This window comes from Neolamprologus multifasciatus, chromosome 17 (assembly GCF_963576455.1).
Source record: "Neolamprologus multifasciatus chromosome 17, fNeoMul1.2, whole genome shotgun sequence".
NCBI classification, from domain to species: domain Eukaryota; kingdom Metazoa; phylum Chordata; class Actinopteri; order Cichliformes; family Cichlidae; genus Neolamprologus; species Neolamprologus multifasciatus.
In genome coordinates this window covers 24,396,906-24,423,564 of record NC_140455.1, presented here as the reverse complement: position 1 = coordinate 24,423,564, position 26,659 = coordinate 24,396,906, and the positions used below count along the sequence as shown (strand labels likewise).

General features: G+C 40.7%; 1 protein-coding gene across 11 annotated transcripts in view; it reads right to left on the bottom strand.

The window, feature by feature from the left end:
* Positions 1-7,466: 7,466 nt before the first annotated feature.
* Positions 7,467-26,659, bottom strand: part of magi2a (membrane associated guanylate kinase, WW and PDZ domain containing 2a) — a 274,050-nt gene continuing 254,857 nt past the window's right edge. For 6 of the 11 annotated variants that reach the window (XM_085138367.1, XM_085138370.1, XM_085138371.1 and 3 more), the window contains 7 exons: positions 23,751-24,008; positions 23,089-23,274; positions 21,797-22,013; positions 20,856-21,081; positions 19,381-19,533; positions 15,475-15,613; positions 7,467-12,200 (listed from right to left, as the gene is read on the bottom strand). In XM_085138367.1, the coding sequence (XP_084994493.1) occupies positions 11,479-12,200; positions 15,475-15,613; positions 19,381-19,533; positions 20,856-21,081; positions 21,797-22,013; positions 23,089-23,274; positions 23,751-24,008 (1,901 nt within the window). In that variant the 3' untranslated portion in view covers positions 7,467-11,478. Of the gene's footprint in view, positions 12,201-12,237; positions 15,189-15,474; positions 15,614-19,380; positions 19,534-20,855; positions 21,082-21,796; positions 22,014-23,088; positions 23,275-23,750; positions 24,009-26,659 lie in introns of those variants that run through there. The other 5 variants (XM_085138376.1, XM_085138378.1, XM_085138377.1 and 2 more) reach the window with 4 other exon arrangements.

Below are 26,659 nucleotides of genomic sequence, written 5' to 3'. Positions count from 1 at the left end.
TTTGACGGATTTTATGGCTAGATTAGTACTATGGGAAATAGGGAATGTAGCTTGCAAAACACAAGAAAATGTAATAGCAAGAATCTATATACTAAAAAGACAAACCAGTTAATACTTATAATAAATATAGATGGCTCCAAGTACGCAGAAGTGTAATGTTTTGTGCATACAAAATCCTCCTGAGAACCGACCTATGCATTTTTGTCCTCTGTAATGGACATTTGTTTTTGGTCTATGTCTGTTGATTTATTTGAGCTACGTTACTAAGTCTTGATGTAGTAAATACAGGACTTTTCATTGATATCTCATGTGTTTGGGTGGCCTCTTTCAGCACCAAAGAGGAAGGAAATCACAAAATAAGTTCAATGTAAAGATTCCTTTCCGTGGGTTCCCAGGAGGATACACGTCTTCTCCGTGCACTGAGGTGAATCATTATGTCCTCCTAAGACCCAGCAATTACATTACATCTGACATTTTTAGCCATCACAAATAAGAATGTTTTCAATTTAATTCACAACCAATCCCACACATAAAAGCTAAGAGTTTGATTTCCTGTTTTATCCTGTCAATTAATGCAACTCAAGATATGTATGTATATGCTTAAAAGTGCATTAAACTATACACATCCTGTTTTTATCAATTCAGTTTCAACCATACTGAAATCGTGTTGAAATTGGGTTTTTTTTGCATGAAACATGAAAACAGGACAACCCTGCCCACAACCACCAAATGGGTGATCAGTGATCCTCTGATTACATCAAACAGAAAACAGGAAATATAATTTGTTGTTGTTGTTGTTCTTCTGGGTCTCAGCAGCCTATATGTTTATATTAACTGCAGTAGGTAGAAAATTTTTTCCTACCTGATACCTGACATTTTATCACTTGTGTTGAGCTCAGGTTGTTCAGCACTCTTCTCTCAGTGACTCAGTGCTCTGATACTGCAAAGACAACTGAATTATATTAAAAGATCTAAGCTTCCTTGTGTGTTTTTGGTACACACTGGATTGTGCGTCATATCTCTTATCAGGGTTTTATAGCAGACAAGGAAATTATGGCATGTGAGCAGAGTGTCCACATCCCAGCAGACTAAATGTGGGACAAAGATACAGGACAGTAATGCTGAGAGGCATTAATCATGTGAAGGACATATTTTATTTGAACATGACCTTCCCAACTCCCGTCAAGTTTAGTTTGATGTCATAGTCTTCCTACTCTGCGCTTTTATCCAAATAACCTTTGAAACAGATTATTTCAGTGGTTGCTTTGTCTAGAAATCATTGCGAGGATTGACCCATCGACTAGTAAATCTCTACAAAATCAAAATGTGGAGAAAAAAAACTACAGTTGTCAGCAGAAGTTCACATATACAAATCATGGGGATGAATGTTATGGCAAATTTGGATCTTTGATCATTTCTTTGAACTATTATTTCTATTGTGTGTCCAGCATACATCTTTAATAACTTTAAAAAACAAGAATTGGGTGCACAACTTTGAATTTATTTTTTGTTCCCTCTTGTCCACATAGGGTCAAAGGTATACATACAGATTCAAATGCATACATACGATCACTTAAATCTTTTAATAAGTGGTATTGAAGGTTCTATAATATATTGACTCTGACTTTCTACAATGAGAAAGTCCAAGGATCTCAGTAAAGATCTAAGACAAGGAACTGTAGATTTACAGAAGCTGGGAAGGTCTGTTGGAGCTATTTCTAAAATACTGCAGATTCCAAGATCATAAGTTCAAACATTTGCATGTCAGTACAAGTTATTTGGATGCGTCACTACTTTGCCAATGTCTGAAAGTTGGTTACGATGTAGGGAACAATGCAAGAACTAGCAAAGTCAAAGGAGCTTGCAAAGAAAAGCGTCTGGACTTCTTTAAGTTGCTTGAAGACGTTTCACCTCTCATACGAGAAGCTTCTTCAGTTCTAAGGTCAAATGGTGGAGAGTCTCAGATTTATACCTAGTGGGGGACGAAAGGACCCCCTGAAGATCCTCTAATTGCCTGAGCCAAGGTGTGAAAATGGGTGTGGGCCCCAATCAGCCAGGGTTTCGGGTGAGCTCATTGTGAAACCTGGCCCCACCTTGTCATGCGAATTCCTGAGGTCAGATGGCCCAGGATGTGAGTGGGCGTTAAGGCGTCTGGGGAGGGAACTCAAAACTGGATTATAGATGGCAGACAGTTGGTGTCGTAAACCACCGCCTCTAGCAAAGATCAAGCATGCAATGAACTGGAAACTGCTGGAACACCAGCGTCACTGTCCACAGCAAAGGGAATTCATCGACATGGACTGAGAGGTTGCCGACCAAGAAAGAGGCCCCTGCATGAGAAATCAACACCTTCAAGCTCAACTGAAATTTGCAGCTGCCCACACAGACAAGCCAAATGCCTTCTGGACATGAGATGAGAGATTTGGCTACAATGAAAAGAGGTGTGTTTGGAGGAGTAAAGGTGAAAAGAGCTTTACTAAGAACATTGCAGCAACTGTCAAGCATGGTGTTGGTAGCATCATGCTTTGGGGCTGTTTTGCTGTGTACCAGTGGTACTGGTACTAATAATGAAGGAGGAGGACTACCTCCAAATTGTTCAGTTTCACTTATATTTAACGGCTAGATCAGGGGTCCCCAATCCCAGTCCACGAGGGCCAGTGTCCCTGCAGGTTTTAGATGTGTCCTTGATCCATCACAGCTGATTTAAATGGATAAATTACCTTCTCAACATGTCTTGAAGTTCTCCAGAGGCCTGGTAGTGAACTAATCATGTGATTCAGGTGTGTTGACCCAGGGTGAGATCTAAAACTTGCAGGGACACCGGCCCTCATGGACTAGGATTGGGGACTCCTGGGCTAGATGGTTGAAAATTGGCCTCAAGTGGGTTTTCCAGTAGGAGAATGATGCCAACACAAGATAACATGAAGCTTCTGGAATGACCTTCTCAAAGTCCCAACCTCAGTCCTAAATTTTAATCCGGAAATTTATGGACTATGCTTAAAAGTTTCAGGTGTGTGCCAGAAAACCAATTAACTGCCTAAATGAACTCCAGTTATTTTGCCAAGAAGAGCGGTCAAATATCCAGCCAGAACTATCCCAGAACCTTGTTGATGGCAACTAAAAGCATCTGTTTGAGGTGTAACTTGGTAATGGAGATTTCATCAAATATTAACGGGGGTGCAGACATGTATTTGAGCATGTATGTATACTTTGGACAATGTGTCGATGACAGAAAAACCAAAGTAAATTCAAACTTGTCGAACCAATTTTTTTCGTTTTTTAAACTCGTTAAAGAATAGTTCAAATAAAAACTCCAAACTTACCATCATATTCACACCCGTTGTGAGTGTATGTGATCTTCTGACCAAAAAGCAATTTTGAGCCTTTAAAAAAACCCCTCATAACAAACCCACTAATCACTCAATACTGAAATACCTCTCACAGCAAGATACTTAAAGCTCCAGCTGATACTGTCATTTCCTATCCTACATCTTGGAGTAAATGCAGGATGATGTGACTCGTGTTAAGACACTGAATAGGTCTGGCTCATGAGAATGTATGGTATGTACGAACATGTGTACGCTTGTGAGTGGAAACCTCCATTCAGTGGAACCCTTGTCCCCAATGTGTCTCCTCACGATGTGAAGTCAAATCCACTTAAAACCACTGTGTCAGGATTCATAAAGAGAATGGCTGCAAACTGGGCTTTGACCCACAAACCTCGAAGTGGCTCTCACACGCTGGCAGGATATGTGGTGGCTGAGCTGGCTGTAACAGGACAGTCTCTCCTTTTTGATAACAGGGATACAAAACTCGACAGCCTTCTTCTGCCTCAGCCCTTTTCTATAGATTATCCCGGTTATGCAACATATCGTTTAGATCTCAGCAGTCAATTTTTGCTGATGTTCAATATATAAAGCTGTGGTTTAAACACATTTTACAGATGGTGCTGGTGGATTGCATGAAATAATGCACACACAGAACTTTCCATCTTTTTTCCCTTTCTAAAATGACTTCATTATTTTTCTTGCAACTCTCTGAAAATCTGTCCACTTAAGGGAGGGAAGGAATAGACCTTTTCTGTTTTGGAAGGCTTCACAGCTTATCTCACATAGAGCTCTGTGAATACTGTGAAATGAGGAATAACTTGCTTTTAGGTACCAAAACAATTACTGACACACCTCCCAGCTAAGTATCAATTAGGACGCTCAGGGCTATAGTGAAACAATCTGAGAGCCACACCCTGAAACCCTGACTTCTAATGAGGGACAAAGTCCTTTTGATTTATCATTGCACTGCAGTCATTTTACCGGCAGTATATTTAATACTGGTGAGAAGCTACAGAAAGATTGGAGAACACCGGAGACATCCATCAAATACTACTGCTGCAGATATCTGACTCATGCCTGCTGGCAACTGCATTAGTGTGTGTTTTAAAGATACCATTAAGGCATCATGTGGAGATCCAAGTCTGTGAGGCATAGTGTTACTAGTGTGTATGTGTGTGTGTGTGTGCACGCGCACATTTTAAATGAACAATTTCAACTCATGAAATTATCTTCTTATACAATTTAGGTGTTCTACTGTGATTTGAGCCTAACCATGTATAAATGGATGGGATTTCCTTTAAAAGGAAATTGAATGGCACTTTTCTTTTCTTACTACCAATCAAAGCACTATAAAACACATTTGCCCATGCAATCATAGGTAAATGCATTTGGATGGTGCTCTAGTCTATGCACTGTAAACACTTTATCTACCTGACATCTGTGGTAAGTTTAGCATCACAGATTATCTCAGTGACTAAACAGAGGAAGAACGTGCACGCACCCAGGACTCAGAAGGCTTTTGAATAGAGGACCTTCTTGTTCTATTCTTTTCTGTTATACATGCATTGTTGTAAAGGTGGAAGCTCACATTAAATAGAGCCAAAATTTCAAATAATGAGGTCTGCGCATGGAGACATAATCCTATTGAATCAAAAGCTCCAGCTTCAGATGGCTTTCTCTACTCTTGGCTCTGTATGATGTCAGAGAGAGGATAGCCCTTATATGGTAATCTGAAGCGCAAAGGTCTGAAGCTCCACCTACTTGCTGTTCAGACCTTTTGTTTGTGTGTGGTAGCCAATTAGAGGAGAGCTGGCTTATAACAGCATGTCTCACCTTGGAAGCTGAAAAATGTTCATACCCCACATCCCATTTTTGTTTGTTTTTTTACTATTAACAAAAAAACAAAACAAAAATCACTGAATTTCATTGAAGGCCCAGCATCAGTAAAGTCTTGCTTGTTTATTTTCCCTTAAAAAAGTCATTAATTTGCTCTGAAGCAGCTCTTCTTAGACAGGATGAACTGTAGAGTTTTTCTGAACTGTAAATCATTGAAAAATAGTCTTAGAAAATAATAATATGGAGTTGGAATGAATGCTTAATGGGTCCACTTTAAGTACTGTTTGAAAAGCATTTAAAAGGAAGTCTTTCATCTCTGTCCTCCTCCTTAGATGGAGCTGAGCAGGCTGTTAAGGTCTGTGCTAAGCTTGTTGTTTTCCTGGCCGAGACACGACTACAGCTCTGAATTGATTTGCTCCTGCGGTGAATACACACACCAGCCAGAGGCCTCCAGCTGGCAGCAGGAAGACCCGACCAACGTTGTCTCCGCAGGAGAGCTCATTGTTCCACCCCTGCGGTGCATCATCTCACACTCTTCCTGCCTGCAAGATGCAAAGATCTATATATGCATTGGAGACACCCTATTAACCAAAGTATGACTTTTTTGTGACATCATTATACCTTGGACATCAAAGTGCAAAGCTATGAGAGTGAAATATTGTGCATGTGCATGTTTTAAGATGTGTAGTGCTTTTATGAAACCATAAAATGCTGTCCTGAGCCAAGAATGTGGTACATAATGTGACAGACAGTCGTTTATGAAACTATAATATCCCACTGGGTGATAAAATCCTCTAAACATTTTATAAGAGGAGATGTCTGACTAATAACTTTATGTAAGTTATTACAATTATGAAACCAAGCAGCATTTAAAATGAAAGCTTGGCCTACACTGACCTCTAGTGAAGACACGACAATTGTGCACACGGGGAACAGAAGGAGCAGATTGCATTTCATTTTTTCTCCAGCATATGAAAGGAAATCACTAATTTAAAAAAACAAAAATATTAGCATGAACAGTTAAAACCATTAACACCAGACTATTTCCTTTGGTAGTTTTGTTGTTAGATTACAATCTGGTTACCAGACGCCTCCATGTGGCCAAACTGAGACACTTCATAGGCAAGAGTTGAGCAGAGGCAGACTGCAGAATATAGAGCAAATCAATACAAAACAGTTTGCTTAAATAATTTATGAATGATACACAAACAATGAATACATGGTTTATAGCAGACTGTAAAGTTACAATTTTTATGTGTATCAGATAGAGCTGTGAAGGTAGTAACTGCTGTTTTATATTTACAGTTTGAGTTAGAACTCGATGTAATAAATCACTTAGTCAGCTGATTTAGACCAGGGCAGACTCAAATAGTTTACTTTAAATTCACTAACTGCAGCTTTTTCATTGAAAATGTAGCTTCTTTTTTTTTAAAGAACATTTCCACATGCGAACTTGTGTTCTGGTAAACTGATGGGCTCAGCGCTGTATTTAGTAGTAAGTTCAGGTGATCATTAACAACATCTATTCAACCAGTCACATGGCAATAAATCAGTTCATTTAGTCCTGCAGACGTGGTCAAGATGACCTGCTAAAGTTCAGCTCACATAACCACTCATTACAGCAAAGGTACATTGAGCCTCGAAGCAGATTGGATACCACAGCAGAAGATCACACCAGGTGAACAAGAAATCAAGCTACAATTGGCAAGATTGGAAAAATCTTTCCTGATCCAGGTTTGAATTTCAGACGGTACATTTGGATGAAGGATGAGAATTTTGGGTAAACAACACAAAAACATGGAAAACATCTTGGCTTGTATCAGCTGTTCAGGCTGGCAGTACTGACGTAATGGTGTAGAGGATGGTTTCTTGAACATGACGTGATGAGTTCATTGTACTCAAATTGCCTGTATAGTTACCAGATGTGAATCTGGTAGGGCACCTTTGGGATGTGGTGCAACAGGAGATTCAACTGTGTGATGCTTTCATGTCAACATGGACCAAAATCTCTGAGGAACCTTTCCAGCACCTTCTTGAATCCATGCCATTAAGAATTAAGGCAAAGTGGAATCTCTTATACTCTTCATATCTACTTTATCCTTTATTTAGTGGTTTGGTTTATGCATTATTTAACTGCTTGACTCCCCTCTCCTTTTTGGGCAATTTTTAAAAATATTTTACATATAAAAGTTATTTGTTGATTAATCAAATCTTGCATTTGGCAACCTCTGCGGCCATAACAGAGCAAACAAAACCAGCATCCATACATCCACAAGGACTCACACAGTGGCACATCCTAAGAAATTTCCCATCTTGTGTCAAGAGTTTTGTTTATTTTGACAGCGTTTCAGAATATCATACAGGTAAACAAGATTTTTGCAAAAGTTAATATATTCATAGTGTTGCATTTCATAAAAATAGTTGCTCCACTTACAGTCTTTGTGACCATCAATAGTACACCGAGTCATATTTATAGAGATATTTGTTCAGGGTCTACACACTGCTATTACACTACACAGTGATACCGAGCAGCTCAGGTTGTCGGGGTTTATATTGTGGTGCGAAAGCGTGTCTTTGTTGTTCTCAAACACACACTTTAACACACCCCTAGGTTTTTTTTTCTTTTTAAATTTCCCTAGAAAACTACTTACAGTTTGACTCGATGGAGACAGCTCAGATGTGAAAAGCAGAGATTTGTGCAAAGGCAGAGCAAAAAAAGACACACGTTTCCCTGCTTCTGCTCAAATCTGAAGTCACAAAATAAAGGAGCAGTCCAACTAAATGGGTGTGATGTGACGGCGTGTAACTGAGGCATTTTACAAGTGACTGAAAAGCTCAATTGTTTGCTCCCGGCTGGTGATTCCTCCATTCCTCCCATTTCAAACCCTCTGTGTTGGATTGTGTTTTTAAGTCAGTCTGCTTAGTGCGTGTGTAATTACGGATTACAACGGCAAACATAATGACTTGTGTCCCTCTGCTCACTCAAACACTATCAGTATGTCCCTCAGCAGAAGAAGGAAAGGAGGTTTTTTGTTTTTTTCTTAGGCTCTCTGATTCTCATTCAGAGGAAAATACTCAAAATTAACCATTTGCTAGATTCCTCCCATTCAACAGCCATTCAGTCCCATTTTAGTGACTCAAAGAATGCACTGCAGCCCTGTCAAGCTTTGGATTCATGCGCTTGTCTGTGTGGTGTGCTTACTGTTTGACACATTTAAGGGTGGATGATATCTCTGCGCAGTTATTTAGCCTCAAAACTAAAAACAATAGCAAAAGGAATTAATGCTTTATCTGTAATCCTTTGCAGGGTGACTGTGTTGGGGAACAGAGAACTACATGTAACTAAATTAGTATTTTTTTTAACATTATTTTATTATTATAGCTTGCTGGCAGTTGAACTTCATTTGTTTTGATGCAGTGATTCATGTAATCCAATTATTATTTTGCCATATATTTGGGTTTTTCACTACAGAAACTACAAATAAATGTTCCATAAATGCAATGAAATAGTCCCACCCATTTTTCTGTCACAGTCTGTGGGTTTATCACAGGGATTTTGGTTATTTTGTAGGGCTTTTCTGTTTCATTTAGTATTACGGAGTTTTTAATTCAAAGGTCTTTTCTGAATATTTTGATGGAGGTATCTTGAGATTTTATTAATTTATTAACTCAAGATTAGGATTAACGTTAGTCCTACTTTAGTTATAACTTAAAATGAAAAATAAAACTGTGGATTGTTATAAACAGTGACGGCTTTGGCTGCGCACTAGGCTCACATTTAAGACCCACACTGAACACCTCTCCAGACTATAAAAGTGTGGATGACACTTTTATGCATGCACAATTTAAAACGGGAATTTATTGCAGTCTGGAAATAAACCAAGATGTTTTTATTGTCAAAAGGAAAGAGGGGACTTTTTAGCTTTTTTTTTACTGTAATCTACTGAATACCAGCTACCGTTGCCTATTTTTAGACTCCAGTACATTTTTTTTCTGGCCACTTTATGAGTGTGCAGCTATCTGAACATAACACTGACATACTGGTATTATGACTTTAATGCTGTTGTGGCTAACAGGCTAGCAAACAGCTATTTACACACACATATAGCATATGCATATTTGACCTCAGTACAGTAGCTTTTTCTTTTGAAACATTTTAGTAATATTAATACTGTGTAAAAGAAAATTAACTGACTTTTATCAAATTTTATTCTTTTCTTACTCATCATTGCACCTTATATGAAAACCGAGACAGTCAGCAAACATAAAGGAGCAGCACTGCACGCTGTGCATTTATAAGACTCTGCGCTGCAAAGGTTACTAGGTTACCTCTTCTGTCTTTTTACAGGTTTGGTTTGTAAAATTACTAATTCAATTAAGTTTCCCCAACGCTCTTTATTAGTATCAGCGTAACTTTTGTACTTTTGTGTAGTTTATGTTCCAGCAACCTCGGGCAATGCTATCTGAGACAGATGAGACATTTTGTCCAACTTCACCTGACAGTCTTCATCCTAAAAATCTTTCCCTCCTGTGACATTAAATGTCAAGCTGCTTTCAAGTACCTCTGCCTGTAATCAAGAACGCGCCGTTTGAAGTCTTAGCGTCACAGTTTTATCAAACATTGTGCAAGAATAGAAAGCTTGACAGGTACTGTGGCAGTTACCAAAGGCGGCAGGGCTTAGCTAGTTACGAGCTTGATGTATAGAAATACAAGCGTTGACTTCAAAGTCAGTCAGATTCTTGGGCAGGAATGCTTAAAAAAAAAAACAGGAACCCTCAAAAGAGCTTTGGCATGGATATATATGTCTCAATATCACACAGTGTAGACAGAATCTCTTAAAATAAGTTTAATTCAGCAGCTGACAAAGTGTCACGTTCACATGAGCATTCAGTCCTTCCTCCGAGATGCAGATTGTTACGCAAGCGAGCTTCTGAGAAGGTGAGATTGATTCTCTACTGAATTAATATCAGATTTTATTAATTTGGTTTGGTTTAGGGTGCAAAGCTCTGTCTGCCATGTGGCGACGTTTGATTACAAAATCTCATATAAGCAATTCTTCATGGAAATTACTGGTGTCAGACCTCATTAAGAAATCAGTAATGAAAAGCATCATGACCCGAGATGAACCACAAATAAAAAGGGACCGTGGATACCTCCGCTAATGGACTCATTTTCATACATAAGCTTGTGAAATAAATTATATATTTCACCGTGTCACAATAAAGAAATGCAGTTTATATTTATATCTGTAGAGTGGGTGTTGTATAGCAGCCTCTGTTGAACCCTCTGCAGTATTTTCGCGGTTGAACCTTTTGTCCTCAGTCTAAGGCACTCTGCCCCTTCGTTGGTATCACGCAAGCTCCTTCTGTCAGTGTCCGACAGGACACCGCTGTCGCAGATTGCTTTGATCGTTAAGCACAGAAGGAAGGAAAATAGATTGAAGAGACACTCCCACTGAAGCCCGAGTGATTCAAACAGGCCGTGCAGTCGATTGCAGCAGGCTTGCTGAGACCCAGACCTGTGATCGCAGGGCGGAACAGGAGTGTGCAGGAACAAGGAGCTACCTAAAGATCCGGGGCATGTCGTGCTGCTTCGCTCATTTATTTGTAGACTAGAATTTCTATATGTTCACTTAAAGATGATCTTATTTACAAAATGTTCCCACATATTCATATTTGTTATAATATATCTATGTCTATAATCATCTGATAGATTATTCAAGACAGGTTCAGGCCCAATACAGTCTCTGTTAAGGCAAAGTTTCTGCTGATGAGTCGATTTCATTTCTGCGGTCGCTCTTTGATCCATTCACTCTCCTCAAAAACATCCGTTAAACATTCCTTTTCATAAAATAGACTCCACTGTGTAGATATATATAAAAAAAATCCATCCGACATTTACTTCCTGCTATGTTGTTTATATTTGCATGTTTGCACCCCCCCCCCTCAGTTCAGCAAAATAGAGGTCTTCAAAATTCATTTACTCCACAAATGATTCCCACCACGCTACACAAAGACTCTATTTGCTCTTCTTTTGTGTGTGTGTGTTAACTTGGATGATTTTCCAGTTCTTAAGGTGGTAGGTGTAAAATATGTTTCTCCAAAATAATTTAAAATACAGTTCCATAAATAAAACTTTAAAAACACGTGGTCCTGATCACCCTGCCCCCTTCCTCTTGGTTTTGACTGTATGGGAGAACAGGTCGATGAGGGGATGCAGGAGCACAGGAGGGTGTGAGAATGGTACTTTCATCCAGATGGGGTGGTTTAGTTCAGATGAGTGTGGCCACTGTTTTCTGCTGAAGCTGCGGGGTTATCTGCTCAGAGTGGACGTGCCTGTGCGCAGGGTGCTGGGCAGCTTGTCTGATCCAGGGATCTTCCAAGGTCCAGGAGAGACTGTGGCCTTCCTCCCCGCTGCGATGCTGCTGCTGCTGGTGCTCTTGTTGGGTAGGCTAGGCCAGCTCTCTCCCTGGCCCCTTTCTAGTTCCCTGGGCCTTGGCTTGCTCTGCTCCAGCTCCCCCTGCTTTGCTCCACTCCAGCGCTCTACATCTTCCCTGCTGTTCCCGTTAATGTGTGGGAGCTTAGAGCTGCTAGGAGAGTGAGTGGACTCTCTATTGTCCCTAGTATTTCTCTCCTTGGACCTTCCTCTGTTGCCTCTGGAAGGTTTAGACTCTCCACTCTGCCCGTCCTTGCCCCCTTCCCCATCAGGAGTTGGCTGCATCCTGAGGCCCTTGTGGGTGGACCTGCCACCCTCCTTCTTAGCTCTGCTGCTCCCGCTGGTCGCAGCCGCTCTCCTTGCGTGGCTGATTGGGTCTGGGTTTAGCAGCTCGGCTTTCTGGGGGCTCTTCGAACGCTCCGTCCTGCTGTCTCGTGCCACCGGGTCTCGATGGACATCCTGAGGTGGCAGATGAGGAAGGTCGGGGGCTGGGGCTAGATGAGATGAAGGCAATGACATGGAAAGGCTTTCGATGGGAGGGGCTATTTCCGACAGGCTTGGGGAGGCTGAAGGGCGACCATCCCATGGGGCGGCATTGTCTGGAATGCATATGGATGCAGTCAATAACAACATAACAACACCACTCACCCAAAAACATTAAATAAAATAAACTCTAATCATTACAGCAATCATGCCTATTCTACAAGCTGGAAGCACTGAGGTAAATATCAGAACAGGACGATAACCTACTTTCAGACGTGTCACAGGGCAACTCTACTTTTAGACAACATCCATCTGCCTTCCATAACTCTCTTAAAGGCCTTGGCCAACCTAAAATGTTGGCGGAAAATCGAAAACAGGTTTAATGAAATGGATGATGTGTCCAATAGGGTGGTGCTTTAGTGAGAATGAAAACCATAGGGGCAGAGTGCCTCTCTCTTTTTCTCTAAAGCTGGAGGAACTCTGTATCGGTGTAGCTTCCGCAGTGAATCTGTGGTGCATTCCTCCACAACTCTCCACTCTCACGGACTGTTAGCTTCTGTTTCCGCACCGATGAGCCTTGGTCCCTGGGCCATCAGTCATTTTCAGTGGTCTAGGCAGGGGGCAGAGGCTAGGCTTGCTACACCGGCGCCATGAGGCCCAATTATAAGAAGCTCTGGAGCATTTTGAATGCAGGACGAGCAGGAGGTCATTTCTGAGCAAACTGGAGCTTCACAGTGTTTTACCTACAGTATGCTGGTTATGATGTCGGATCACTTAATCTCCCTAAATTTCAGCTGAGTCACTTTAGCACATTACAAAATAAATACCTAGATCTGTGCTTATCAAAATCATCTGAAATTATAAAAGCTTATTTTTAGCAGAATCAGATAGAGGTCAGATACTGCCAAAGATCACTTCTCTGACTCAATACACAAAAACTATAATTAATTAATAATTGTATTTAAAAACACTTTCAGTGACAGTACTCTCACTTCCACACATTTTATGTGTTTACAAAAAATTTTGGGGTGAAATAAATAGGGGAGGAATGCAATGGAGAAATACCAAATACATACAAAAATACCAACTTAAAAAAACATGACAGAACCTGCAATGTATGACTTCTGCAGACACTCACTGCTATACCTCTCGTGGCATTTTCCACACTTGTCAACAATTATTTTAACCCCCAAATTTTATAATTCCATAAGACCATCAACTGAAGGGACAGATGCATCTGTCAGGTCCTGTGTCAGGTCTTTTATCTTCTTTTTTAAGGACATGATTTCAAATGCTGTGCATCTACTGTATGCGGTTTTTTAAGCGTGCCATTTATTCTTTTGTCCTTGACTTGACCTCAAATCTTTTAAGAATACACTGCACACCATGCAGAAATATGCCAAGTTTTGAACCTTGTAATACTGTTTTATGCCTGTGAAATTGTGGTATTTTGGCTTTTTGTTTTGGTCGATTTAGCTAAAGAAATCGCAACAAATCATGTTTTTCTGACAGGCCGGTAGTAACAAAAGTTACAATTTAAAACTGGATCTTCACAAAGTCTGTTCTGTGTAGACACAACACTGATTCATCCCTTGAGTTAGATGCCTTTTAATGCTAGAATGAGTCAGTGTTAAGGGCAAAACAAACAAATAAAACATTCCCCCGAAAGGACGGGAATGAAAATGAATGAAAAAAGACCTTTAGAAAGCGGAGAACTACTGCTCAAGACCACTTTAAACATCTGGGTCCTTGGAAGCAAAATATAATGCTGAGGTCTACAGTTTAGTGCTGAGCAGTTAGTGTGAGGGTTTACAGTTTTTACATAGTTTGCTTTCATGTTCCTTTACTAAAAGTAGCAAATAACTTTGACCACCTAAGTAGCAAGCTTAAGTGTAAGTTTTGATAAATTTGATAAACGCACACCCTTAGAAAGGGCGCACTCCATATCTCAACGCCACGCAGATGAACACAAAATAACATTTGTGCTCATACTCACAGCTACATCACACAGCTTATACTCTTGATTTTTGGTGCTTTATTTTGCATAACCCTTAAAAATCTCACAGCAACCCGAAACAAAAATAGCTTGCTCCTTTGAACATTAGTATGCTAATGCTTTAAATAGGCAAATTAATCACTGCGCGTGATTTGAATAACCTTCCAGTATGCAAATAAAGTGCTTGTAAACTAGGAATGATTAAATGCTGAATCAAACCCACGCAGATTAGGCCACGTGGGTTAAAAAATGTTGCTTCTAGGCTGCAGGGGAACTCGGATAAGAGTAGCTATCTACAGATAGGGTGCTGTGTTGTCTGGCTGACCGCACCGGGACTCCTTGTGTGCATATTTCAAGATTGTAGCTCAAGGCAAGTAGTAAAAAAAGCTCTCCACACAGAGAGATTAAAACCTGGTCTGGAAGGGGACTAGCAGAAAAGGGCAGACATGGGGGAGCGACAGGGGTGACCACCAAGGCCAGTTGTTGATGAATAAGCCTCACAGAGAGGGGGGTTAACAGATAAGTGAGCATCATGCTGACGCAGAAGCCACAGGAGTGAGTGACGCATTGGAGTTTTATCGCCCGCAGTGTCATACAAATAAATGTCCCCTTCCAGGCTCAATTCATGCTGCGCTGAAACTTTACTGGGTAAATAATCTGCTGTAATATTTCACGTTCGTTTCCCCTGGCTGGCTCAGGATGCACGCTCATATAGCTTTATTTTTGAGCCCGTAGGTAGCTGTTGGTGGCTGATTTATCTTTCAGTCGGGAACAGAGTTATGTTCACTAATTTTAGAACCTCCTGCAGCTTGGTGTGATTTTTGTTGATTACTCCTGGAGCAAAAAAAAAAAGAAAAGAAAAGAAAAGCAAAATCTTCAAGAGTTTGGGGCTTTTCAAAGTCATAAAACAAGTTTTGATGTGAAAACAATGCACAATACCAAAGCACAGAAAGCCAGGGTTAAGTGAAGAGAAAGAAACATTCGTATGGTCACAAACCGTGTCTTTAGAGTGGCCCGTTAGGAAGAAATAGGGGGAGCCATGCTTGTCACTTTTCATGCACATGGAGAGACTGGAAGATACCATTCCTATAGAAGGGGAAGTAACAACCTAGACCAATCAATTAGTGATAGATCACTGAAATGGACAGAAGATAAACTAGTGTTAGTTAAGACAGAAGAGACAATTAGTTTACAGCAACAGTGAAATACAGAACTAAGAGATTAAATACAAAAGGATGACGGCTACAGAGGCAGAAGATACAATATGAATAAAAATGTATGTCAGATTAATACTACTCAGAGTCGATGTGATACTAGATTAACAGTGAAAAAAATACTACGTGTTAAGAAAGAAATGATCTGAGAGACAAATAATTTAAAGTTTAGAACCTTACCGTACTCTGGGACCTGCCCTGTACCCCTCTTTAGGAGGAGACGAACCCGCCTGCCCCCAGACTTGATGAGCTCGATAGCCCTAGCATGGGTCATGTCCCGAGTGCTCTCTCCATTGATCTCAATGATCTGGTCCCCAACCTGCATGTCAGGAAGTTTGCAAAGAAAACAAAGAAAGAAGCTGAGAAGTCTGTTTGTACTTTCCTTGCAAGGTCAAATCAATAAGACATTTTAGGTATAACAATATGCTTGCAGCTTTTGGTCACATGCTAAATCTAAACCAAACCTAAGCAAAATCTTTCTGGATTGTAGACTGGGGTTTATTTGCTTTAGATTAAACGTATGGATGTTTTTTAAATAGTGCTTTTAGGCATTTTTGCCTTTATTTGATTAGTGACAATTTAGGGATACACACATGACACATCACTGATGTAACTGTGAGCCACCAAAAAGCAAGTCTGATATATAGCCCTATTTTCCTACTTTTGGGGTTGCTTGGTCTCTTGTTATTAAATTGTTTGCATCATCTTTGCTGTACAACACACCAGAACATTCATACACAACATTTATTTTCCATCCTTGCTTTCAGATCATGCCCTTTTTTTGTCTTCTTCCAATTTTTTACAAGTCATTTAATTTTTCTTCATGACATTCAAATGACTTTTCAACATCAACAAACATGAAGCAGTAATTTAGAGTAAAATTCAACTGAAACATATAAAATCAAAGGCATTCATTGAAATGATTTATCATTGAAAAATGTGCTTTGTATAAACTAAATGTATATCAGTGAAGTAAATCTGATTTGATCAGATTCCATTAAATTAACCATTTTGCATTGTTCCAATGTAACAAAATTACATAGAACATTAAATTAGTTACAGTCATCAAACAGTGCAGTGTTAGGCTACTTCTAATAGACAAAGAAGACATAGGCCTCACAAAGGTAACAACTACACCTATAATATAATTGAATAAATCAAATGCAGTCTAGAAACTGTCAACATGCTTCTGTTTGAATGAAAGAAGTATTTTTTCAGCCATGAACTTAGGGCAGCTTTGTTCTGTGATCGATAAATACTTTGCTGGCTGTGTTCAGAACAGCCAAATACAGCAACCACTGGAACAAGTCTGAAACTGTGTGCATCGATTAGATGGACTATCAATAAAGCTCATTGACCACTGAAGGGAAAACCAAACTGCCCTCAATCAATCCAAAACAAAGCAGTAGGAATGGAGCAGATAAATCTAAATGATTAGATGACCCTTGCTATTTGTATGAAATGTTTCCTTGTGCGTTTATAAGGATCAATACAGATCTACAATCACTGGCCCCTTTATTAGTTACGCCTTAATAGTACTGGATTGGATTTCTGAACTTTTGCCTTCAGAGCTGTTTTAAGGTACTGGAAACATTCTCCACAGATTTTGATCCTTATTAAGACAGCTGTATCACACAGCTGCTGCAGGTTTGTTGAATGCACATCCATTATGTGACTTTCCCGTTCCACTACATCCAAAGGTGCTATAGTCGCTTGAGATCTGGTGCCTGTGGAGGCCATTTGAGTACAGTTTCATATTCAAGAAACCAGTTTGAGATGATTTGAGCTTTGTGACATGGTGTGTTATCTGGTTACTGCTGGGGACACTGTGGTCATTACACCACCACCACCAGCAGCAGGAGCTAGAACCAAGGTTGTTTTAGACTTGTTTTGATCATGTCTATATAACTAAATGCATTGGGCTGCTGCCATCTGATTGGTTGTTTAGATATCTGTGTTAATGAGGTGTTAATAAGCAGTTGAAGAGGAATACATAATACACTGGTTGTTAAGTGTATAAAATAATCATAACAGCAGCAGCTCAGCTAAAAACTAAAGTCAATATTCCCAGGCCTATCCCTTCTTTATGTGACCACTCCCTGGTGTATGTGAGGATGGCTCAAATATGAAACACTTCAAAGCCCTTCATGTGAGGGCCCTGAGGTTCACTAATGGGAGAAATCATGAGGAACAGGACAAAACGTGCTGAGCCAATTACACTAACAAATGGAGAAGTCTCCCAGTAATGGTAGGAGGGTAATTTTAAAGTTAGGAGTGGACTAGAGTCAAGAGAGGGGGAGTCATTACGTGTCATTACAGTGGTCTGAAGAGGTGGAAGCCAAGACTGTTCTCATTAATCTTCGGCCCCTAACAGCAGCAGAGAGTGATCTCCATTTTCATCTTTAATAAAGAGGGAAAGAAAGCTGAATGGACAGCACGTGAGCTCAAAAAGCACGAGATGGGAGCGAAGCTCGGAGAAGTAATTAAATGTGCTGAATGATTATCTGTAAAAATCAATCACTTCATACAATCTTCTTAACAGCATCTACAGTGACATTTAACCTAAAAAAAACAAACCTGTTAGAAATTGTAAGCGCTCCTTGTTGCTGATTATTTTGTTCGCAAGAGCCTGTTGAGTAGAAACTACTTGGCTCAAACTAAAAATGTCAGAGTGACTGCAGGGAGTCACAGAGCATGTGGGCTTTTTGGTTTCCACACCTGAGTATGTGTTAAAGCGCCACTCAAATCCACAGTGACAGCCATGCTTTTTAACTACTGTCTCGCATTTGCTCAAGTTAAATGCAGATTGATTCCTCGCCGCATGCAGCGGTGTGGATCGTGGATTGCTGGAGGAGGGATCACACGGCTTACACTGTTTGATCAATCAACGGTGACAATTTTGAAGCGCGTACATGCGTCTACTTAAGTAAAATCCTGAGGCATTGGCTTTATTTACTTATTTTACACAGTACATGTCATTTGGACACAAAAGAAAACTTTACAGTTCAGAATTAACCCGAGAGGGTGACTGCATAGGTGCCCACGTGTTTGTAAAACTTCTGTTTTGTACATTTTATATTTTTCTTTATTTGGTAACAACTGAAACTCACCAGTTTATTATGTACACCTGTTCAACTGCTTTTTAACCAAAATATCCAATCAGCCAATCACATGGCACCGACTCAGTGTATTGAGGTATGCAGACACGATCAAGGCAACCTGCTTGAATGGTCATCAGAATGGACAAGAAAGGGGATTTAAATGACTTTGAACATGGCATTGTTTTTGTTTCGAGTATTTAATAAATGGATTTAATTGTGCAAAGCGTGGCTCCAGTTAGAGTCAAAAAAATCAATCAAACCAGGGTTTGCTTTAGAGCGCGCCTACCTTCTCACTGACACACAGTTATTCATGTGAACTTGTCCTTTTTTTTGTTTGTCAGATCCACACGTCACTCGTCCACATCTACTTCAAAATGCTCAACTTGAGGCTTCAACAAAGCACTCTAAACTAATGTGTTAGTTACTTCCATGTTTAATGAGAACTGAATGCAGCTCTTTCCAAATTAAAATGTAACTTACTGTAGTAGACTGCTACATCAGTTAATTGGTACAACATGAAACCTGTCATAGGAGTTTTTTTATGTCCAGAAACTTTACTGGTAATCAGTTTGACTTTTTCTTTCTCACTTTCTTTGTTTATTACTAAATACATAAAAAAGAAACTATCACTACTTCACAGCAGTTTGTTTACTGATTTTAAGTAAAGCTCCACAAGTATTCCTACTTCCTTTTCCACGTCCGTCTGGAGCCACTGGACTACAACGATTACAACACAGAAAAGGAAAAGTAATATCTCTCTCAGGGGCATTTTACACCATTATCTTTGACAGGTTCATTACAGATAAGCACTGTAGTGCATACTGAGGCTATCAGCCGCAGACATAAAAATCGGAGGACATGCAAGAAAAAGAAAACAGGACAGACAACAGACAACACCGTGTAATGCAGCAAAGATTGAAAGCAGCTTAACTTTTAACGACGGGGTAATCGCTTTCTTAAAGGAAATGATGTCATCAAACCCTACCCTCATCCTCCCGTTGCGAATGGCCGGCCCGTCCTCTGCGAGTCGTAGGACAAAGAGGTCCATTTTGTACTCCCGCCCTCCACGGATGCTAAAACCGAAGCCCTTCACGCTCTTCTCCAGCTCCACTGTGAAGAAGTCGAAGTCCTGTGTAAGCTGAGACAAGCAGAGATCACGCATGATCAGATGCAGTCGTACTCGAGCACAAAACAGACTATGATTGCAGAAAATTGTCTCCAATAATAAATTTTTTGAAGGAGAACGGAGCAAAAGCAATGGGGGAGGTGCTAATAAGTCCAAAACTTTAGTTTCAATACATGAGGTTTTGAGAAATAACACAGCATTTACTTTGAGAGACAAAACCAGCTTTAAATAGAAAAACAAAGGGTTTATAATTTATACAAAAACTCAAAATATCTAAAAATAAGCTTAGAATATAATAGCAAAACAATCTCTCTGGAAATATATTTTACTACATTATTGTACAAGAGACTGTGCAATGAAAAATATGTTTGCGGTAATTCAGTGCCACGTAACAGCTTTCTTACCATGTGAGCCCTAAAACATTATTTTAGACCCTAAATTTGTAACTTTAAAATGTTCCTCTCAGCAAATACCGACATGTCCCTGATCACCAACCAAATTTAGAAGTATTTATACATTTATTGGCCACTGGCAGCTGAACTGTGAACACAAGGTTGATATACAGCTCAAATTTTAAGTTTACTTGTTAGGAAGTAGTTTCTTATTTACACATCCAAAATATCATTGGTGAAATATTGGCAATTTTTTGTCATATTTATGGCCACCATACAACTTTAAGTCCATTTATCGCTCTCCTTTAACCTGCTCAGTAAGGAGAAGGAAGGTTTCTTTACACCTGCAGTAATTTATAAGTGGTGGTAGAGCTCTGTGCTGGGAGCCCGTTTCCTTTCTATGGAGGAGTTTGTATTAGTGCAAACAGCAGCAGGAAGACAGTCCATACATAACGGAGCACAGAGAACCGATATGCAGCATGAAAAGTAGGAGCTGTGTTGTAAGTGTGCCGCAAAATGACTTGCATCTGTAGGCAGGCCTAAGATTTGTCAGTTGGATGTGTAGAAGGGTACCAGCTGAGCCATTAGCTCCTGTAAGATGGCACTGAGCTCAGCTGTCATCAGCTGATCATGCAGGATTGCAGGCTGAGTTCAACTTTGTGACCTGCCTGAACCAACGCTGTGCTCAGTTTTAGGTTTTCACCAACTCATGTCTGGCTCTTAATTGGATTTGTGCACAGATAGCAGAGATAAAATTTAAAGAAAAAGAGTTAACAGACACTAAAAAGGCTCCGTAGAGCTGTAGGGGACTGATATGATATGATTATGTCCTAGATTTCAAATATCAATGTTCGTATTGACAATCCTGTATGATTGGACCTTCAGAAAAGAGTCTGTTGAAGGATGAGTCACTCTCATCCTCAAGGCAAAGTCCTTCCTTACTTGAACTGGTGGCATTCGGTACTCTGGGATGGCAAATTGTCTAGCATCTGTGGCTAGCTGTCGATAGTCCAGCAGAGGCGGGTGTCTGTAATCCAACGTGGGCGGCTGCCGATAGTCTGCCACGGGAGGGTGCCGGTAGTCCACCGGCGGCTGTCGGTAGTCTGTGAATGGTGGCTGTCGGATGTCTGGTTTAACATCTTGCCTCGCCTTCACCTCAGACCTGTAACTAACAGACCAATGAGAATGAAGGAGGAACTTCCAGGGGGGATTCCTACAGCTGTCATCACCACCTTTCGACATGGAACATTACTCGTGTTATCTTTCAGCGTGCTTAGCAAACAAAAAAAGAAATCATCTCTAACAAACTGCTGGGTCGTCTGGCGCTGACAGAAATGGCTTGTTTTAGTTTTGAAATGACAACCATTAAACACAACTTAAATGAGGAAATTAAACATCACATAAAATGTTTATAATGAAAACAAACTCTCGCTCACGCTGATGAGCGCAAAGATATCTGAATACTGTGTAAAGCAGAGGGAAAGGAAATGAGGCTGTAAATTTTGGGACCCCTGTAGTTCTTGGTAAAATATTCAACACATCTCGATAAAGAAGCAATTTATGTAAATAATTTAGCGCTCCATAAGAGTTAAGTGATGTTATACAACAAAATAGTGAGCGAGCGTGAGAGATGAACAAAGAGAAGGGACAATAAGACAGACAAAGATGAAGCTGGAAAAAGAAACTGAAAAGGGGAGAAGAGAGAGGCTCGAGCGCAAGGTGAAGAGAAAGAGAAAGGAGATATCTGACTCGCTCAGAGTACCTTTATTCCCAGAGGAACGGTGTTTCACCCCAGAGGCAGATAAAGAGCTAGTCTATAACAAATGCTTCACTGCGTCATAAAAAAAATTTATCAAGGCAGCTGCTTGTAAACCGACTCTTACCTGCTCTCGTGGGTGTAGGTCTGAGGTGTTGGGGCAGGAAGCTGTGTCACAGGGCTCTGGTGGGGCATGGGGTTGGGCTGGCTGGCAGAGGGGCTCGGTTCTGTCACTGCTTGGTTAGACAGAGAGGCTGCAGTGTTTAGCTGGGCCTTAGGGCTGTGCTGGTGAGCCATGGGGCTCTGCTTCTCTGAGCTGGGGGCTGATGGAGGATTGCTCACCTCTGAAAAACAGAATGTGATGTAAGAAAATCAAACCATAAGGTATCAGCTAAGGCTGTTTTGTCACTATAACTTGATTGTCTTGGCCACTTGAGGGCAGCACAGCAAACCTATTGTCCTCTGATAAAGTTGATCTGCTGGAGTAACGGCGCTATTTATTTCTTTTCAACTGCTAAATCTGAACAGAAAAGGAGATTCCTGTTTAGGTTTTCACCACATGCCTAAGGGCATATTTGAGTCTTCACTTTATTTACTATGACAGAAATGAAACAATGGCCTGAAAAAAGATCAAGTGGCCGATTAAAGCTGGGTGGTGGTGAAAGTGTTCTTGATTTGAATAATTCTTAATAAAAAATATTGATAAGTAGACCTTTATTTTCTACTTTAAATAAAACACAACTACTGCCAGGGTTGGCAATTTCTATGGCTACACAATATCCTCAGCTGCTTCTTGCTGTGATTAGCCAGCAGTGGAGAAGTACAATGGGTTTAAATCTATCTAGCAACACAACTGCAGCTTTATCAAAGTCTATTGTGTAATCATTTGGTGAAAGTGTGTTTTTTTTTCCAGTTTTGATCATCAGTGAGTCTTGCGTACTCCTCATTGTAATGTGCATCCCTTATTGGGCCCACTAACAGTGGTCAAAAATCTACAAGTATCTCCAGTGTATCTCAAAATAATGGGAATACAAATGTCAGTGGGAAGTGATGCAAAAAGAAAATCCTTTCTCGGCAGCCTTGGTTGCTGTGATTCAAGTTTATTGTGAGTAGTTAAGAGTCTCTTGTTAAATTGAAATATTTCTCAAAAGCAACAAATGAAAAGAATCACTTGGTAAATGGGAGAAGGGAACACATTTCTCAGTGACACAGCCGGAGTGTGTTCTGTATTAGTGTTATTGTTAGAGACGTACACTTCTGTTCCAAGCATCTGCATGCAGAGGTGTCATAAAAACAGAGTGTGACTGGCTTGTGAATGTGACACAAAGCTTTGCAGCTTTCATTTAACAAAGCTAATTCAATATCTGTCATGAATCACCGTCAGCAGGTGTTTTGTGTGCGTGTGTGTCCATGTCTCACCTTCCTGTGGTATGATCCTCAGGGTGACACTAAGGCCTGCATCTTTGATCAGCTTAACGATGTCAGCGTGCGGCATGTTGACGATGGACTGGTTGTTCACCGCCAGTATCCTGTCTCCCACCTTCAGCTTCCCGCAGCGGTCTGCCGGGCTGCCCTCGATGATGCGGCCAATTTTGTGGGGCACAGCTGTTGGAGCATTCACACACGCAACAGCGGGTAAAGACGCGCTCGGCAGCAGATTGGAGGATTACGCTAGTCTGTGTTCACACACCACTCACTGCCTGACTGAACGTGTCTCTGCCTCTCTCATTTTGCTATTCACCTCAGGCTTACGTAAGGCATCCAGTTTTTCTTCATGTGTGTGTGGGCGATGCACTGATGCTCAGAGCAGTGCGCCAGATATGTGTGTGACTGACGTGCTGTGGGAGGGCATGTATAATTGAGGAGCTAGAATGAGAGGCGCTTCACTTTTTACCAAGCCGTGACCTTGCCTACCCTAACCAATAAGTTTTCTTCACACTATAAAGAGACTACCTGATTATTTACAAGCATCTATGAGCTTTGCCACAATGTTTAGCACTCGAAGCAGTTGTTATGCTAAGCAGAGAATGACTGATGATGCTTAAGCACCTACTTGACTCTTTAATAATCACTGGACTCACTGTTAGTTGTGGCCGCCTCAGGCCGGTTGAGCGAGCTGATAATGACGAAGCCGAAGCCCTCGCTCTCCTTTCGGCTGATTATGACATCGCTTGGTTGTGTGTTCGAGGTCCCGTCTGAAGTAGCACCGGTGTTGCCCATGCCAGCGTTGGGAGCCTGGGGTGTGCTGGTGCTGTTGCCATACGTGAAGTCACTACGTGGGGAGCTGTGCTGCGTGGAGACAGAACCTGGGCTGCGGCCGTTTTCTGGACAAGAGTCGCCTGCAGGGCGACGCAGAGAGGAATCAGAACAGAGGTATGTAGCTGAGTTTGAGAACCCTTCCCAAATGTGCGGATTAATGTGAAAAGGCATAAAATTGTATGTTTGCACCAACAAGGTGACTCTTAAAGAGCTGTTAGCCCTAAACCTGACACATCTCAGCTTGGTGTGAAGTGAATTCTTAAAGGTTGAGTGAACTGCACAATTGGAGGACAAAAGAAAAAAAACTATCTAAAGCAGATGAAAAGGATCTGAAAGTCACCTCCTGAACAAAGAAGAAAAACCTGTTAGGAAATCTTTGTCAAAATTGATGAAATTACGAACAACGAAAAGTATTGTCAGCTTTAAACCATCCACAAGGTGAAACTATCAGTCATGGACAGACCTCTACGGAGACAGAAGAGGACGCAGTGTGGGATCATCTTGACAGAGAACAGAACAAAGTAAAGACAACATCCAAAGAAGAGCTTTGGATGTCCTTCAAGAAGCCTGGAGAACTATTCCTGAAGTCTACTTAAAGGAATTCCAAGGCTTACAGGAGGTGCTGAAGAATAAAGGTGGTCATATCTTTATTTCAAACATGACTTTCAAGCTCATTAGAATTATAAAAACTCTGTTTTGCCTCTGCGACAGACTGGCGACCTGTCCAGGGTGTACCCTGCCTCTACCCCGATGATAGCTGGATGGATGGATGGGCTATTTTTGCCTTATATACTGTATTTTCATTTGTTTCCCACTTCCCAGCAAAACACTGAAGAAATTAGTGGCGGGTCAAGACTTTTATAGCTATATATATGTAAATGTTTATTTAAGATATTTTAAGACATCGGAGACCTTAAGGAGCCTAATGGGAGAGGAAAGGACTTACAAACCCTATTAACACTTACAATGTATTCATTAATGATCCAGATGAAGTCCACAAGCTAAAACATATCAAAAATACATCATTGCTTCATGATACAAAAGTGCACAATGAGCATTTTACTGTTGCAGCCAGAGTTTTTTTCAGGACCCCCTACAACGGCAACCCTGCTGTGTCGCAGCATTCAAATAAGATGGCAGCTTTTTTCGTGTGAGGATTTTTTTTTTTTGATGATGTAACCCTCTAGCCCTCACATTGCTATTTTAAGTAAACCATCAGAAAAGTGTAGCAGTTAGCAGATTACAATTTAGACTTCTGAAACACAGTAAGAACAAAACTAATTTTTTTCTCCAGTAATTTGATCCTTAACAATTTTCTGCATTTAATAAGATCGTGAAATCATTTATTTGCTAAACCTGCAGGTGACTCCAGGTGTCAAATTATTGTGGTGCGCTGAATAATACAATATTAAGTTCTTAAATGAATTAAAGGACCTTTAAACTCTTGTTACCTTCTATCAGTGCAGTTCATGCTCGCTACTACTGCTCTTGAGAACGGCATCTCATCCCAAAAATGATGTTACAACAGCTGGTGCACCTTACAGGTTTTGTAACCAGGTGTGCGCATAGTAACAAGGCTGGAGGCATGAGCGATCTCTACATATATTTCCATGAGATGCTGTTGGAGGATCATAGAAATTCCCAGGTGGATTCCAGGGAGCTCCTGGAACAGTTTAATGCTTTGTTTCCTGCTTCCTTAATTCTTCTCCTCACACTCCAGTGGTAAAGCAGTGTTTTTTTCAGAGTTGTGACACTTTGAAGTAGTGTCACTGTTACATTTTTCCATGTACAATACAGAAATGTCCATCTCTGTATTGCTTTTGTACTATACTAGAGTAGCTTTGCTTGATACACAGGATCCCCCCGTCACATCCTACATAAACCCTCAAATAATTTACTAGTATTTTTTGAAACTTTGGCCAACTTTAATATGATCATCCACAGTTTTGAAATGTTCAAGTGACATAAAATAAGTGAAACCATAAAAGTCACCTTCAAAGAAACTAAAGATTCCTAATATCAGAAGAAAATCCTAATATCAAGAAAAAAAATATCAGCAGGATACGGAGTTACTTTCATAGAATCCAAAGATCATTTTGCATGTGGAAAATCTACACAGTTTTGCCAGCAAAGTGTTTTTCATCTTCCCCCTAAGCTGGAACTAAACCTCATCCCTGTGAAGAATCAAGAAGCGAACATAAGACAGCAATTCAAAACAGGAAAAGCAAAGAACAGTCACAGTGTGGTAAAACACATCATTAAAATGCTGCCTTATGTCAATCCGACCACAGCTAAAGTAGCTTCTAGCACCTCTAGCATACGCTGACAAAAGTGTGCATATGCATTCTGGCACACTGACTGATCGAACCCAGTGTTGTTTTCATAGTTCACTAGTAAGTGGGGCTGCGCTCTTCTGTAGTTAAACAGTTCAGGATTCAGGATCTTAACACACCCCCGTTCTCTGCTAGCCATCGGGGCGGGGGGGCTGGGAAGAGATGCTGGCTGTCCGATTGGCCTCCCTGCTGCTGCGGAGCCTGGGGCGGTCTGCTTGCCTCCACCCCGGAAGGAAGGGTAACATCTCTTGGGTCTGGGTGCCGTTTCCCCCTCTGGGGGCGAGGATACCTGGACCCGGGGTATAGAGTATGTTTGAGGAGTGTGATTGTGTGTACATGTCCATTTACGTTTATTCCTACGTTGGGTGAGTGCTAAGTGTTTGTATATGTGTGCATGA